Genomic DNA, 17,866 nt, shown 5'->3' with positions numbered 1-17,866 from the left:
AAAATTCGAGATGGCCATTTTCGTTAGCACTCTAATGTACACGTACATGGGAGAGAGAAGGAGAGGAATGAATTCGTTTTGGGGGAAGTCACTCCAAAATGCAATGAGGACAATTTGACTGGGAAGAATGAAATGATATAGTCGAGTCGGTAGAGGGAGATAGCGACTAAACGCCCGACTGACTGTTTAGTCGTTTTGGCGGAGAAAATGCGTGAAGAAGCCAAAAGACATTACAAACTGAATACGGATATAGTCAGTCGGATAGTCAGCTGACTATTCTCAGTTGACTATGACTATGCAGAGCCCTGGTACAGACGATCATTATCGTCCACTATGTTTATTTAGAATTTTGCCTCGTGGGAGGTAAATTCATAAACATGTTGAGATATGTTTTATGATCTTTGTCTTACAATGTCCTGGGAGATATGAAGTAGGAGATAAGAATAGGAACAAAATGGAATAAGTAGATGGTAAGAATGTATGGGCAAAAGAGGAAGGAAGATAAATGTTAAAAGTTAGTTGGTAACGACAATCCAGAGTGCAATAATGTCTGTACGAAAGGCTCCCGACATTAGTGCACCAGCAACTTGCACGTGCAAACAGGATACATTTCATAATATTGGTGGAAAGTTATGAGGTAAGAAGTGTTTTGCGTTATTTTGGTTCAATACTTTCAATTTTGGGATAGCGATTGAAATATTTGAAATGTTCGGAAAGTCCGCTCAAAGGAAACCTTCATTCTATAGTAGTTCATAATGCGTATTCATTTTTGTGAAAACTTTCAAGGGCTTTTCGTGAAAATCGGGTTGCTTGAAAAAAATCTTGTGGGGCAAAGATTCGCATGTTGAAATTATCTATTATCTATTAAATTATCTAAGTGTTTTCAACCAAAATGTTTTCATACAGCGTGCAGTTTTAGGGGAAGTGGGGGATAGTGGTCACCGCTTCTAATCCAGTTTCTCGAAAAATATTATAGTTCAACTCATTGTTCTACAAGATAGCAAACGGCTTTTACTATAAAAATTTAAAATAGTACAGTTTTCATCATTAGAAAAAAAAAGTGAAAAATCGAACTTTTTTTTTTGGCTTGGAGGTAAAGTGGTCACTCGCACATATCAAGCTACAGGGATAGATTTATGCGTTTTTTTCGTCCAAATTTGTTCAAATCATATTTGACATAGTAGGTACATGTATGAAATAAGCCTAGAGTCTCAATTTAAATTTTCTCATGCATACACAAACGTAGTAAGAAACACATAACGTTCCGCATAATGAGGCTTGGTTTAGTTGGAGTGGCATATTTATCCAGGGTAAAAGCCACAAAAGGATTCTCTTCAAGAGCAGAATGTGATGCGGTATATCAGCTTTAGTAAACAGAACATTGTAAGTCGTTGTTGACCTATGACCACTTTGCTCCCGAACATAAAAGTAATTTCTATGCTAATTAATCGCTGAGATTTAACAAAATATGAACAGATAAAGATGCCCAAGACGCAAACTCGGTTGATGCTAAGGAATCAACCTTGCGAATCTGGATTGGCACTTTACAGGGTTGAAGTAAGAAAAAGTGTCAAGTGAATTTCCCTTATTCCTGGAACAAACTGAATTGATTGCCTTCGCACTAATTCCCTACGGAACGAGCCACGAACGGAAGCTAACCAGTGTTATTCCTTTCAACAAATTGAACTGACTGCCTTCGCACTAATTCCGTACGGAACGAGCAACGAACGGGAGCTGAATCAATCTATTAAACATCAACTAAGCGGGAGGATCAACGAGTACAAGATCTTCACGAACTCCGAGCGCAAATTATACAAATATTGCTGCGGACGTTGGAAAACTTGAATCTGAAGAACTCTCGTCAGACGATTCAATAGGAATTTTCGGATTTAATCGTACTACACGATTCCAAAGACTACTTGCTTTATTCAGAGAACTTTGGGTTTTTATATAATTTTCTTCTATCCTAATTCTAGCCTAAATTCAAACTTAATGTGTGAAGGAAAGAGAAAACTATAAACGTTCTTGCCTCTTTGTATATAAATCCTTTAACTATCGTCATTACTATACAACTCCTGGCTAATGTTTATCTAAGATTTGTAACTGCATTCTAAGACCAACGGAGCCTAGCGCGATACGAAATGTGTGCGATCGTTTTGGTCCCTTTCCTTTCATTGTTTCATTGCACTGAGTTTTATTGCACCCGCTTCCGAGAGTTTGTTATTTTAGGATCGTACTCTCGGCTCGCGTTTATCGTGTAATGTTTTCCTCCTGTCCTTCTTTCGATTTCTTACAGTTCACCTCTCCTAGAATATGTGAACAGTCGTCCAAACTGATGATTTGTCCAATATATCAGATTGAATAAACTAAATTTCACGAGAAATTCCTTAGATACCATGCGCAAAGAACTACGGCTGAATGGCTGTCGAGAGAGCAATTTCTGTTTTTATTTATATTTTGACGTGCGACAGCTCTACTGAAGTACAGAGTGACTCAAAAGTCATTAAATTCTTCAAACATAAGGTGACTATCAATACGACATCTATAGTCAGTAGTTATACTACTAAACAAGCAGGTGACCAATTTGCCCCCACTTACAGGACGAAAACGATCTGTAAGGAATGCACTCCAAAAAAGCTCCAAATGGCTGGTAAGGAGTATTTAAACGTTGGATTGCGACGAACCTTGGTATTTCTGAAACAACTCTGAGGAAGAGATTCATATTAGTAAGTAATTCTATGGTTTTGAGTATTCCACGATTTTTCATTTCATCGGCATCTGCTGAGAATGCGAGCAAACCGTTAATTCTTTTAGGCATCAAAATTTCATCCATAAATGCTTCCAGAGAAATTTTACTTTTATATTTAGTGCTTCATTTTCCTGATTTTATAGAACCCTATCCTACAACCCTAAAAACATTTCATATACAACGCTGATGCTTGTTAAATTGGAACAGTTTTTGGGAGTTAACATTGCAGCAACCTTGCGCGTCGGATCATTAAAATCGAATCTTTTTCTTATTTGCTTGATTAGCTACAACTGCTGAAAATATCTTTGAAAATAATCTGCCATCGCTATCCATTGTTCTGATAGCCGAACGACGAACAATTCGTCTCGTCTCGACTTCAGTTATTGTCGAGAAATGCTTATAGTTTTCATGAATTTTAACCATTTACACACCAGGGGATTGTAATGTACTGCATATCAAACAAATCTTAGGGAATTTCCGATTCGTTTGGTATGTAAATCGCCAAAATCCGTTCACGCCAAAAATAGTTATTAACGTTAACTTTATTTCATAAAAACGTGACCTGTTTTCTGATTAAATAATGAAAGACGTAGTTCTACGTCAAATACCATTTTGGCCGAGACGAAGTTTGCAGGGTCAGTTAGTGAAAAAGAGACAAAAGAAATACGGGTGTAATTTTTTATGATTAATAACAAAATCACCACTTTTCACGAAAATTTCAGAACCAATATATCGGTTTGGCATGGAATGGCTGTATAATCGATTTGAATAGAAATAAGTATTGGCGAATCAATTCCGAAGCATTTCTATTATATTGACGTGGGACTACGTCTAATCGGAGTATATGGGGGGGGGAAAATGAAAACCTAAACACAGAACATGCAGAAAAAAAAAGAAAGATTCCAAATGCTTATAACTCGAACATTTCTTATTGGATCGGAAAGATGTTTGCATCAATTGATACGGAATATTTCTACGCTTCTATCGCAATTAATAAAATGTTATTTTTCATTAGATAAACAATTGAATAACTGTGAAATGTTAAGCGTTATCCAAACGCCCTAACTGCCTAGTTTTGATTGGCCCGATTTACGGTTTCCCGAACACAGACTTCAAAATTAATGTACCTGTGGGAATCCGCTTAGTAAATATACATGCAAGTAGGGGGTATTTTTGTTCCAACCGAGCTGTGTTTCGCTAACACGGACGTCAAAATCAATGTGCCTGGGGGAATCCGCTTTGCAAATACATGAATGTCGGGGGTATTTTTGTTCCGACTGAAATGTGTTTCCCTAACACAGACTTCAAATCCATCGAGCGTGCGAAAATTGGCATTGCAAATACATGCAAGTCGAGGGCATTTTTGTTCCTGCTGAAATGAGTTTCCCCAACACAAACTTCAGAACCAAAGTGTCTGGGGAAATTGGCATTACAAATTCATGCAGGTCGGGTGTATTGTGTGTATTGTATTGTGTGGGTCGACTGAAATATGTTTCTTCAACACAGACTTCAAATCCAAGGATCGTGGGGAAATTGGTATCGCAAATTCATGCAAGTCGGGGGCATTTTTGTTCCGACTGAAATGTGTTTGTCTAACAAAGACTTCGAAACCAGAAGTCATCATACCGAATGTAAAAGGACTGTCATTAAATTGACTTGTAACGAAGAACAAAATCTATCCAAATGCATGAATTGACCTCACATGGCATTATACAATCTTTTTACTCACAAAGCAAATATTGAATTCAATTGAATTCGGAAATCGTTTCATTTTATCAAAAATTAAATCAATACAAACAAATTATTGCTAAGCTAAGGTAGTCCCTTGCGGTTATATCATGAATATAACCCACTCATTTTTTTTCATTTTCCGAAAATTATTCCTCGATAATTTACATTAATATTTTCGGCATGTTATTGATTGTGCCATTACATGGTGATTGACTTGTTTTATTCGAACTTATGCTCGAATGCAGCTTTGAAACCACTAATTGCTTATCAATTCACCCGATTCGCGGTGTAATTACATGGATTGATCAGTGGTTATATACACATTCGCATATATTTACCCTCTAAAACTACATATTGCAACAAACAGATGTGAGCATCTTTTCTATGAATCGAACTCAACTCTCGAAAATGTATCTCTCATTAGCTTCAAAGACATCCGAAGGCTACAAGGCTCGGGAAAGGGAAGGCAAACAAGCAATCCAAACGATTGTTGTTTGCTTGGTTTGCTGTTTACATTAGTGTTCGTTTTAGCGTTTCCGGTGAAAACTTTCTGCCCCTGGTTCTATTTTAAGCGGAAACAGAGAAAGAGGTGGTGGTGGTGATGGTTTGAGTAACAATAACAATCAGCGTCGTGATGAAAGATGAATATTTTTCGGAATACGGTGAGGTTGAAAGTTACCGAGCTACGAGCTACGCAAGGATTGATGAAGGTTTATTTGAGGGGGACTGATTTCTTGAAAGCGAAATTTGTTAGCGAGAGTTTCGCAAACGTTTACAATTCATTATGGGATTTGTTTGGCATGTATATGGGGTTCCAAGTACGAATGGTTTCGATTTATTTTCGAAGCCGATACTTCACGGTAAATGGAGCAGATGTAAGAACTAGCGATCGATATAAGGGAATGTGTAATTTATACTCGGCACAAATGCTGAATTGGATTCAATCTTTAATAGAGAGCTTTTAATATCTCTTAAAAATTAGTTTGTCAGGTTTGATCTTGAATGTATTATTTGACAGGATTCAGAACTTTTTAGAGAATTTCCATCGGAAATGTGATTTTTTTTTCATGTGATTCATGTGATTTTTTTTTCTTATGACCGTAATACAACTGATGACAAATATGTGAAAACTTACATCTCTCATGCTTCCAGCATGCAATTCGCTTCCAGTTCATTGACTCCATCAGCAATAGAACACTTTCGAACAGAACCTGATGATGCATCGCTCTCTATCTGTTGAATTTGCTCCATATCGTTCCCATTATCCCTGCGTGGGTGTCCTTCGTTCGCGTAATTCCGGTGAACCTCCACGCTCCGATACGAATGCTGGATTCCGTCATGTAGTAAATATTGATCGGTTTTGTTGTTGCTATTGTCATCCTTATTTTCGCCGTCATTTACGCGTTCCATGAGATGTTCGTTTTGATTGGTGTCGATGATGAGTCTGCCATCACTGTCACTTTGGCGGTTGGAATGTACCGAATTAGTTTCATTATATTCCTCCTGCTGCAAGTTGTGGCTGCTGTCGGTGGAGAAGTACGAATGATTCACTGCGAAGTTGTCCTCTGTGTCGTATGACTTGTCCGAATACTCCGAGTATGAATCGAAGTCATCACAGTCGAAATATTGGCTCTGGATGTACATGGAATAAATAGAAAAACACATACTAAACATTATGAATGAAATACAAAAGTCAAATGAAAATATTATGAATGCAATGTTCATTGCGGTAATCGAGGTACAAACATGACCAGAATAAATCACTGCAGGAAACAGGTGCAGGTGATTCATTTTTATTTATATAGATTTTCAATGCAGCTTATAGTTACAGTTTAAGTCACTCAATTTATTCGTACGTGGGAAAGCTGTGGACCATACAACTGAGTAAGCAAATCGTTTCGACTCTTCACTTTTTGGAAGTGGCTTCTTGTTCCACCTATTTTAACTATTTAGCCAAATCTATTCTCAAAGTACAGTAAACCCTGTTTTTGTGCGATTTTTTTTGTGCGGTTTTCTGTTCTTTTGCGGTTTTTTTTGTTTGATTTTTTTTTGTGCGGTGTATGAAAATAAGCGTATTTGAGTTATCGTCCATTTAGTTTTTTTCAATGGTTTCTATGCATTTCAGTGCGAAAAAGCATATTTGCGTCTGAATTATCCACTTCTGAAATCATTCCCCTCCTCTCATCAAATGCTCTAAGTTTTTCTAAGTTTTTGCATGACATGATTTCTAACAGTAACACGTTACGACATAAAACAGCCACGCGCAACCGAATAGGTAAAGTGTCCTATCGCAGAGCAGGGAAACAAAAGGAAATTGAACGGTGAATGGCGTGGATTTGAGTTTTTTTCTTGGGGGAAACTTTTTTTATGCGGTCCCTATCTACCGCACAAAAAAGTTTTTTAAAATGTTTACCGAACATATTTTTTAAAAGCTGCTGGTGAAGATTCGCATGATTTTTTTATGCGACTTTTTTTGTGCGGTCCCTATCCCCCGCACAAAAAAGGTTTGCCTGTATTCGGTTGTCTTTTGTATGTAAGTATTGTTTTTTCCCAACGTTTCTACTAGAATTGGGCGATTTTTAAAAATCGAAAAATTTTTTCTTCAGGGTACATCGATTTTAATCTCATCGAAAACCACTTAACAAATTTGAAAAACATAATGTCAACATTCGGATCCGTTTGCTGACAAAGTCAATCTGATTATTCTACAGTTTACGTACGTACAAACGCTGACAGGATCAGAACTAGCGGCACCTACCAGTGGCTCATACGGTTATTGAACTAGATGGTGATAACAATTCCAGCCGGAAGGTTGTTGTCTAAAACTGGAGCTGAACCCAATAACAGGTTTCGACTAATTTGCACACTATGGTACTGTTGGCTTTTATGGGATCGTTATCAGCTGAGTTCTGGGCAGACACCAGTCTTTGAATTTTCAATAATGAGTTTTCAACTAATTTATTTAATTGAATTAGTCGATCACGACACAATATGAATGCTCTGGACCATGCTTTTTGAGGTAGGATTACGTCTTTCGGGAACATATTGGGGTACAAATTGAAAATCGAAAATCGAGCGCATCGTGAAAAGTTTTCTAACTTCAAACGCTATAGAAATTAGAATACGGAACTGTAAGTTCGATGTTTGATTTTCTGCTGTCACATGATTCTGAAAACCGAGAATTCAGATTCAACCATTATCTAAACGAAACTCCCGGATTCTGTTTGGTCGATTTGTGAAAGCAATCTTTGCTCTCATATCCAGTGCATGTGCACTAGGGTGCCAATGAATGTATGGGCAAAAATCGACCGCAAAATTTCAAAAAATTACCCTATACCCTACCCTACCCTATTACCTAACACCCTATGCCAAATTTCAGTTCACCCCGGACTTAAGAGAAAGTGGCGCAAAGCGATCCAAGTTTATGTTTTTTGAAAATCGAAAAATCACCAAGGGGGGAGTAAAGGAAACCGGGTGTTCGAAAAAAAAAATTTGATGCCGAATGTCTTAAAAACGTCGAGATCTAGTGTCATCTGGAAGAATTTTTTTGTCAAGAATCGGCACTTTGGGATTTTTCGGAATACGAAACGATAAGTATGGTTTTGGGTGCCAAAAAATAGTTATCTCATTTTTTCATTCGGAACTTGCTACGAAATGTTGATTTGTAGGATAATATACCCTATGCAAAATATTAGCTCATTCGGACTTCATTAACTGGTGTCGCAAGCGTTAAAATTTGAGTTTTTTGAAAACCGAAAAATCACAGGAAATCGGGGTTTTCAAATAAAAAATTCTGATGTCAAATGTCTTAAAATTGCATGACACGTCGAGATTTACAGTTAAAAATGTGTTTGAGGCAATCATCGCGTTTGCCATTCGACCGAATACCTCCGGGAAAGAGTGGAACGGAATACGTGTAATGTTGTAGTGAAGCTGATTCAAGACTTCATTTTTAGTTTGAATACACTTGCTGTAATGTTATGACAATGTATTGCGTTTTGGTCCGCTAATAGCGACGGCTGTGTCGGCGTTGCTCATGATAGCGTCTTTCAAAGTGACTGTATTCTTTTCCAAGCCGCTTCTTTTTGGATATAGTTATTTATTCATTTAATTATATATTTATCTATACAGCCATTCCATACCAAACCGATATAGTGGTTCTCAGATTTTCGCCAAAAGTGGTACTTTATTCTTTATCGCAAATTATTAGACCCGTATTTTTTTATTTTTTGCTATGGTGACTATTTTCATTTGCATTTTTTTTTTCCAAAAATGACTTTTTTCAAAAACTCATAACTTTTGATCCACTGAATCAATTCAGATGTTCGACACATTAAATAAAAGCCAATTAGCTAGTCTTTTTTGTAAAAATACTACAGTTACTGAAAATTTGAACTATGTTTTCGTTATTATTGATTGTATTGATTTTTATAGTTTTCATGGCATCGGGACCAAAGATGCTATATTTTTTATATTTTTTCTGGAAAGCTGGATTTTTCACATAACATATGTCGAAACCAGTGAGGCGTTTTTTTCGTTTTTGAGTTATGATTTTTATAAGTTAACCGATGGTCCGAAAAATATTTTTATCCCATTTTTTTCACTACAAAAAATCATAACTTTTGATCTACTGGACTGATTCAGATGATCAATCAAATTAAAGCCAATGAGCCAGTTTTGTTTCAAAAAATATTGTACTCTGAATAAAAATTTTTTTCGTAATAATTGATTATATATGTTTCTTATAGCTCACATCGTTTCGGGACCACGGGCGCCATATTTTTTTATATTTTTTTCATGAAAGCTGAGCTTTTTTCACATAATATATCCAAATACCAGAGAGGTGTTATTTTTCCTTTTTAAGTTATGATTTTCCAAAGTTAACATGTTTTCGGTTTTCGTTCAATATTTCTATGCGACTAGACTGGTGTATGTGACTATAATCCAATTAATTGGCTATCATCTGAATCGGTCCAGTAGTTCAAAAGTAATACATTTTTGAAAAAAAATAATTTTTGGGAAAGTAGAGAGAAATGATTTTTTGGACCAACGGTTAACTTTGAAAAATTATAACTCAAAAACAAGAAAAACACTTCCCTGGTTTCGAGATATGTTTGAAAAATTCTCAGGTTTCCAGGAAAAATATAAATGAAGGGTGTGTCACATCAAATTGCATCACGGAAAAAACGCTGTAGAAATTCGCCCAGTAGACCGATCCTTTTGAAAATTTTAGACAGTAAAATAAAAACTATTAAACAACTTTTGGCATTTTCTTTTTATTCATACTTCGAGCCCAAGCCCGTATGCTCGCACCTTCCTCTTTACCCCGTCCATAAGGTTCTGTACAACGTCAGGTTGTAGTTTTTTTTTGAACAGAAATCCATTTTCTCTTGAAGTCCGCCTCCGATTTGACAACTTTTGGGTTCTTCCGGAGGGCCTGCTTTATAATCGCCCAATATTTCTCTATTGGATAAAGCTCCGGCGCGTTGGGCGGGTTCATTTCCTTTGGCACGAAGGTGACCCCGTTGGCTTCGTACTACTCCAACACGTCCTTTGAATAGTGGCACGAAGCGAGATCCGACCAGAAGATGGTCGGGCCCTCGTGCTGCTTCAATAGTGGTAGTAAGCGCTTCTGTAGGCACTCCTTAAGGTAAACCTGCCCGTTTGCCGTGCCGGTCATCACGAAGGGGGCGCTCCGCTTTCCGCAAGAACAGATCGCTTGCCACACCATGTACTTTTTGGCAAACTTGGATAGTTTCTTTTGCGAATCTCCTCCGGAACGCTGAATTTGTCCTCTGCGGAGAAGAACAACAGGCCCGGCAGCTGACGAAAGTCCGCTTTGATGTAGGTTTCGTCGTCCATTACCAGGCAATGCGGCTTCGTCAGCATTTCGGTGTACAGCTTCCGGGCTCGTGTCTTCCCCACCATGTTTTGCCTTTCATCGCGGTTAGGAGCCTTCAGAACCTTGTGTACGCAGGCCCTCCTGCTGCTTGGTCCGCTGGACGAATGAACTTGACAAATTCAGCTTATTGGCGACATCCCGGACCGAACTTCTCGGATCCCGTCTAAACTGCTTAACTACGCGCTTGTGATCTTTTTCACTGACGGAGCATCCATTTTTGCCGTTCTTCACCTTCCGGTCGATGGTTAGGTTCTCGAAGTATCGTTTTAGTACTCTGCTGACCGTGGATTGGACGATTCCCAGCATCTTACCGATGTCCCGATGTGACAACTCCGGATTCTCGAAATGAGTGCACAGGATTAATTCACGACGTTCGACGACATTTTTCCAAATTTACGTAAAATTGACAGTGAAGCATGGCCAACGTGCTCTATACACTCTTATCTGATTATAAGCGAAAGCTGAAGATATAATTCCTAAAAATTAAATTTCTACAGCGTTTTTTCTGTGATGCAATTTGATGTGACACACCCTTTAAATGAAAAATATAGCGCCTTTGGTCCCGAGACCATGAAAACTATAAAAAACAAATACAATCAATAATAACGAAAACATAATTCAAATTTTCTGCAACTGTAGTATTTTTCCAAAAAAACCAGCTAATTGGCTTTAATTTAATATGTCGAACATCTAAATTGGTCCAGTGGTTCAAAAAGTTTTTTCGAAAAAAGTTATTTTTGGAAAGAAATGCGAAAACCACCCTAAAATGGAATTGATCACCCTAACAAAAAAATAAAATAATACTGGTCCAATAATTTGCGATAAAGAACAAACTTCACTTTTGACGAAAATCTGAGAACCACTATATCGGTTTGGCATGGAATGGCTGTATATATATATTTTAGGATTAGGATTTTTTTTAAAAAAAATCATAACTTTTCAACTACTGCACCTATTTAGACTGCGAAATGCAAAAATGCGAAAACATGAATTTTTTGGACCACCCTAAAATTGAAACGGGCACCCTAACAAATAAGTGGTCAGATTTTTGAGAACCATTGAGAACCACTTTCGATATAGTGATTCTCAGATTTTCGTGAAAAGTGGTCATTTTGTACTTTATCACAAAACATTAGAACCTTTTCTTCTATTTTTTCGTTAGGGTAACTATTTCCATTTCAGAGTGGTTCGAAAAATCAATTATGAAAAATGACTTTTTTTTTAAATTCATAGCTTTTCAACCACTGAACCATTTGAGATGATTCACATATCAAACTGAACCAGCAAAAAAAAAGGATTTTGTTTTCGTGATTATTGATTGTAGTCCTTTTTTGTTGTTTTCATGGCTTCGAACTAGAGGGCGCCATATATATTTTTATATTTTTTTTGGGATTTTTTACATAATATATCTCGATATCAGAGATGCTATTTTTACTTTTACTATTACTATTTTTTACTGTTGTCTGTTTCCAAAAACTCAAACTTTGACCGCGACACTAGTAAATGAAGTCGGATTGAGCTGATATTTTGCATAGGGTAGTTTTTCGTGGGAATCAACATTTTTAAAATATTACTTTTATATATTGCTATAAATCGTATGGTATCTTCCGAAACAGTCCCCAAAAAGCAGTTCATGTGTTTGCATGTATCACAAAAATAATTAGTTTGACGTCTTCCACCTTCTATCTTTCTGTTAGAACATACAGAACAATGCTCTTTGCCATAATACATGGAGTTTTCCATAAAGATTTCCCCCAAGCATGGATGACAACTTTTGTTTATAGCGAGTACCGTTATGTTCGTGAACAGATTCGCTAGACACTAAAATTATTTTATAAAAAGTGTGAACTGATATATTTTTGCAGTTAGTACAAAATTAGTATACTTCATTGCTGTGGTGGCTGAGAGATGAAACATTGTTATAGTGAAGTCAGACCGGACTCCGTTTGTAACGCAGATAACGCCTGTGTCAACTGTCAGTGACGTTTGAAAATAAAGATTAGTTCAATATTCAACCACCAACAAGACTACTCGCGTATTTATTTAGCTCCCGAAAACCTTTTACAGGAGAATTTGTCATCTCTGTCAGAGATGATCATTCACTTTCATTTACTTCACTTTCTTTCATTTTTTATGAAACTACTTATGAATTTGAAATTTTTTCTTCATTAATTTCTTCATCAAATATTGAACTAGTTTAATTTCATTACGCATAATAAACAACATGGCAAATGAATTTGTATTTATTCCGCTGGGTGACATACAAAAAACTCCAACATTCAATTCGCGCCTACGGTTCATTAGGAAATCCCTTTGAAGTTTTCAGCCATTGTACATTTTCAGCAATATTATTGGGGCGTAGCACTACAAAACAAGTAAAAATTGTCCCATTTGAATGCTAATAACGGCATAATTAATGGGGAGAAAACATTATTCATGTACTGCTCCAACTGATGATGACATGCTTTTTGCATTCAAATGAGCTTCAGCCGAATTAATTTCATCTTGATTGTCCATTTCGCAGACAGAAAGGATTGGTACTATTACTTGGGAAATCTCCATCTTGCTATCATTGTTCGGCTTCGCATTGATGAGCATTGAACAATGAATAAGAATGGTGTAATGGATTTTGGGTGTGATTTGCATATTTCAAACAAATCGACTCGTAGACAACATGGGTTCTACATCGCGCCGCATTGAATTGTTGATTTCAGTGCTCTCGATGTCTATTTTAGGAAATGATGGAAATAGCATAGAATTTATTCCTCTATAGGGCGAGGGGACTCACCTGGCAGTCAATGCACCGACAGCTATCACTCAGGGTGCACTTCATTCCAAGTAGTTGAGCTGCTTCATTGTACAGGTCTTTTGTGGACTTCTCTTCACTTTGAATAGGGCTTATCTTCCTCCTGCTGTATGAAATAAAAAAAAGGAATCCATGTTTAAAATCCAAATCTGTGGTGCGATGCCCTGTCAGTCTGTTTAGTACCTCTGACAACGACTAAATATGTCACTTCCACTAATACTACTGTTGTTGTTGTTGCTGCCCCTTTTGTGTATTCGATCCTCATCGAAGAGCTTCCATATTTTCGCCATTTTCGAACTGGTTCGATTGGTGCCGCTGGGATTGGTCGCCCTATGAGGAGCAATATCATTCGGCTGTGACTGGTGGGATCGGTATAGTATTATGTCGCTCGATTCTACAAACTTGTCGCTGACAGTTGAATTACTCATTTGGTTGAGACTGCTACTTATGGTGCTGCAGGTTCCATTGAAGCCGCCGTTTTGAAGAGAATTGTACAAGGGTTGTTGACAGAATGGTTGGTTCATAGTGGGGGTGGCGGTTGAACTACTGCTGCTGGCAGCGTTGGAGTTGTTGTTTGCGTTACTACATGAGTGCATTTCGATAGCTGATTTGTTCTTCACAGCCAGCGCTCTTCCTGCCGGTGAGCCGAATAGTTCTATCATGTCGAAATCCTGGAAAAGAGGGAAACAGTGAATCAGTGAATAGAAAATATTTAGTATTAGGAAAGTTTTAGCTGAAAATACTTAAAGTGTTACATCTAAACCAACTATAATCAACTAAAAATTGGCCTGGAGGGCTCTTCTGGTTGGCCCATCTGGTGTCCCTTTATTTGAAACTATAAACTACTTTGTATATAAAATATAACCGAGAAACCATTATCTATTTATTTTTGACGTAGGACCATGTCTTTCAGTGGAGGTAACAAATCAGAAACAGGGCAACTTCTATAGACAATACGGATAGTGAAAATATTGCCATTTAAGGTTCAGCCGTTTTCAATTTATTGAGTACTAGCCGACCCGGCAAACTTCGTCCCGCCCATAATTTGTTTTTGGTTATCAATAGCTTCAAACATTCACGTTTTCTTACTATGAGCAAGTTCATGGGTGCAATCGCAGAACTGTTCATTGATTGATCTTCTAATCGACCCCGATGAATTTACCTTTTACTATAAAATTCCTAGTATTTCTAACAAAACTCATCATTATAATATCAGATTATTTTCAGACATAATTCTCGTTCAAGATTTTTCAACCACTTGCAAATAACATGTTTCTCTGTTACATGGAATAAATGCTTTATACAGAAAATAAGATAGAATAAAGACAGCCCTTAAATCGGACAATTCCTTCCTCGAGTTCTGCTCTTATCAACACATCCGGCGATCCTTTTTTTTGGTATACATAGAAGAAGATATAGGAGTGCGTTTCATCACATTAAATTCCATTTCCAGTTTCGAACAAAGATCAATCAAAACATCAAATGGACTAATAGCACTTGTCACTATGTAATTGTAGATCATATGGGAATTTTATTTTCCGAATTTTCCCTTTTACCTTTAAAGTTTTTCTGAAAATTTTCAATTGTCATGTTTGGTTGGAATATTTTTGGTTGAAATATGTGTTATGCTGAATTCTCGAGTTATGCTGAAGTTTGTGTTTCGTTTGTCTGGCATCCCCCCTTAGAGAAGGGGGGAGGAGTGTATTCACCATAGAAACGTTTCGTGCCACGCGAAACCTTCACATGCCAAATTTGGCTCCATTTGCTTGACTAGTTTTCGAGTTATGCAGAAATTTGTGTTTAATTTGTATGATAACCCACCCTTAGAGAGCGGAAGGAGTGTCTAACCACCATAGAAATACTTAGGCGTCGTGTACAAATTACGTAACGTGAAAAGGGGGGGGGGGGGGAGGTGGGGTCGAGGTTGCGTTAGAAGAGGGAGTGGAGAGTCTAACCACCACAGAAACATTTATTGCAGCCTAAAACCGCAATATGCCTAGTTTGGTTTCATTTGCTTGACTAATTTCCGAGAAATGAAAAAAATTGTGTTTTATTTGTATGGCAGCCCCTGAAGGGGGGGAGGGGCCCAGAACTATCACGAAAACCTTCCCGGCCTCAAAAATCCCTACATAACAATTTTCTCAAATTTCGAAAATGAGAGCGTTACATGCGAGAACTGCTTTGAAGGCCAAATGCGGAAATAACAAGAATCTATAAAAATTAGTGAAATCACAAAAATCTATGGATATGCTTGAAGGTTCATCGAAGTATAAATATTGTGCTCGCTCTGGTCAACCTCGGTTTCTATTTTGTCACCGTGTTGAATGGAGCAAATTTTATTTGCCGCAGGATGTGCCCATAATTATAAAAGTCTAAGTCATATATCTCTTATTTCGAGATATTTGATGAATTGCATTTAAATAAATTAAAAAATATTTTCACATTATACAACTTTCTCTATTAAGAATTTTATTAGTCTTGATTAATGGAAATTTCTTATGAATATGATTTTTTTTGTGAATTTCATACGAAAACGTTGTTTCTAAAGTTTGAATTGAGTTAGACCATTTTTTAAATTAACTGAATGTTCTATAAATGACTTTAGGTATGAGAACTATGAGTTTCAACTATAAGTAAGAGAACTAAAAATTCATGAACATTTATTCTTCTTCTTGAATGGCGTTAACGTTCCCTGTGGAACTTTTGCCGTCTCAACGTATGTATTAACTAGCATCATTTATCAATACTTAGTTGAGATTTCTTAAGCCAAATAACACGCCTTGAATGTATTCCGAGGGGCAAGCTCTAGAATACGCGTAACCACAGTGCAAATAGAAGGAAATTTCTTTGACGAAAAATTCCCCGGCCAAAACGGGAATCGAACCCGAACACCCGGCATGATAATGTGAGACACTAACCACTCGGCCACGGGTGCACACATGAACATTTATTAATGATTATAAATAGTAATATTTTTTATCATTTTTATCAGTTTTATGGATTTTCAAAATGAAAAACTGGAGGAATGTATGGTAGTAAACATATAATATATTTATGTTTTTCTTCCGAAACTGGTCAGGTGGAGCTGGAGATTAATATTGTTCTAATATTATATTTGAAGCGGAGCATAATATTTCCGTATATGTACCTTCCTCTTTAAGGTGAAAGATGTTAAACGAAGTTTTTTAGAACATTTTATATGGTTCATTTTTCAAGAATCTGCAGTCAAAAAACATATTAGTACGCAGTTTTTTTCCTGTTTTTGTTGTTGGCTATTCTAGTAACTGCGTTGAAATGCAAATCTAATGAGTATCCATGATATTCCCTGGAATTCAGTTTTTTCTGGTACTCTGCATGAAAGTTCCTAGTTCGTTCGGCATTTTGTAGAGGTACATCATGACTTTCTCCAAGATGTAATTTCTCTTCTTCATTATTCCATGCTCCTATTTTGACGTAGGACTACGTCTTTGATTTCTATATATGGGGGTCACTCTACGAAAAATTAAGGTATTTCAAATGCATGTTACGCAAAATTATTGCGAAAAATGCCATATGATATATTTATTTAGTTTTTTTTGTTAATTTATTTAGCTTTTTTTTTGGTTAAGACACAAACAGTGGAGATAGTAAAACAACAAACAACAATATAACAATATAACGATTAAAGTGAGTATGTTTTATAGATTTTACTCGCTGTGGGAGTAGCGCAACAAACAACAAGTTTGCATACAATTCGGCTGTTAGCCTCCGTGGCAGAGATGGGCTAACCGTTCGCGAATGGTACGAAAGAACTAGTTCACCAAAAAGAGTAAACAAACGGTCATTTGCGATTACGAGCGAACTGTTCGAGAGCGAATGGAGTGAATGAATGTGGAAAGCAGAATGCGGTGGACGGAACGGATGTTGGGGAAAAGGGGGGAATTTGGACCACCTAAGCAAATCGCCTAATATTTCCAAACCAATACGGTCCAAATAAAAACTGTCACATTGTATACTGTGCTACACTTGTTTTCTCTCAATAAATAATGTTTAATCATTATATAAAGCTTCAATTTACCAAATATATCATAAAATAAAAGAGATAATTTTTAGACATTAAAATTTGATGCGGGGTGATTTTAACCGGCTGTGGGGTGATTTGGTCCAGTGTGTGTTTCATCGAAAAAAAGTCATAGGAGGGTTGTGTCTGAGACACGACCGCATAGTTGACGTAGAATTCCGTTAGGCTATCTGTTGATTTTGGATGTTTGAAGAATTACATCGTTAAACGCTTTGATAATGTTTTGATGGCTCTGAAAAGGGCCGTTTTGTTTGATTTTTGGGTATTGTTTGTTCACTCCACCAGTGTTTACCGAGTGATGATGACAGAAGGATGGTAAACAGTCGTTGGATGGTGCGTATCAGAGAAAATATATCGAAGTGGAACGAGATATGATGAAAACCATTCTCTGTGCCTCTGAGCCTAGACGAGGTGCCTCCTATGGATGAACTAAAGAAAAAAACTCACCAATGTAATATAAGATAATTGCCAGTTCCAAACACAATTATCATTTTTTCTCATCAGTAGAAACATGTTACTTTAATATAGAGAAAACATAATTGAAATGGAAAAGGTAATAATTTTTACTTCCTGAGTGTTTATTCAACTCAATGCGAATTTTAATTGGACTAACAACAA

General features: G+C 36.9%; 1 protein-coding gene across 8 annotated transcripts in view; it reads right to left on the bottom strand.

Annotated features, from left to right (window-relative positions):
* Window positions 1-17,866, bottom strand: part of LOC129764743 (putative uncharacterized protein DDB_G0281733) — a 331,282-nt gene that overhangs the window by 14,266 nt on the left and 299,150 nt on the right. For all 8 annotated transcript variants that reach the window (XR_008741209.1, XR_008741210.1, XR_008741211.1 and 5 more), the window contains 3 exons: window positions 13,372-13,859; window positions 13,171-13,294; window positions 5,616-6,112 (listed from right to left, as the gene is read on the bottom strand). Coding sequence is in view for 5 of the 8 variants with exons in the window: in XM_055764190.1 (XP_055620165.1) it covers window positions 5,621-6,112; window positions 13,171-13,294; window positions 13,372-13,859 (1,104 nt within the window). In the remaining 3 variants the exon portion in view is untranslated. The remainder of the gene's footprint in view (window positions 1-5,615; window positions 6,113-13,170; window positions 13,295-13,371; window positions 13,860-17,866) is intronic.

The sequence above is a fragment of the Toxorhynchites rutilus genome, chromosome 2, assembly GCF_029784135.1.
Source record: "Toxorhynchites rutilus septentrionalis strain SRP chromosome 2, ASM2978413v1, whole genome shotgun sequence".
NCBI lineage: Eukaryota > Metazoa > Arthropoda > Insecta > Diptera > Culicidae > Toxorhynchites > Toxorhynchites rutilus.
Note: the sequence above shows the minus strand (reverse complement) of the source record. Positions and strands in the feature narration are given on the sequence as shown.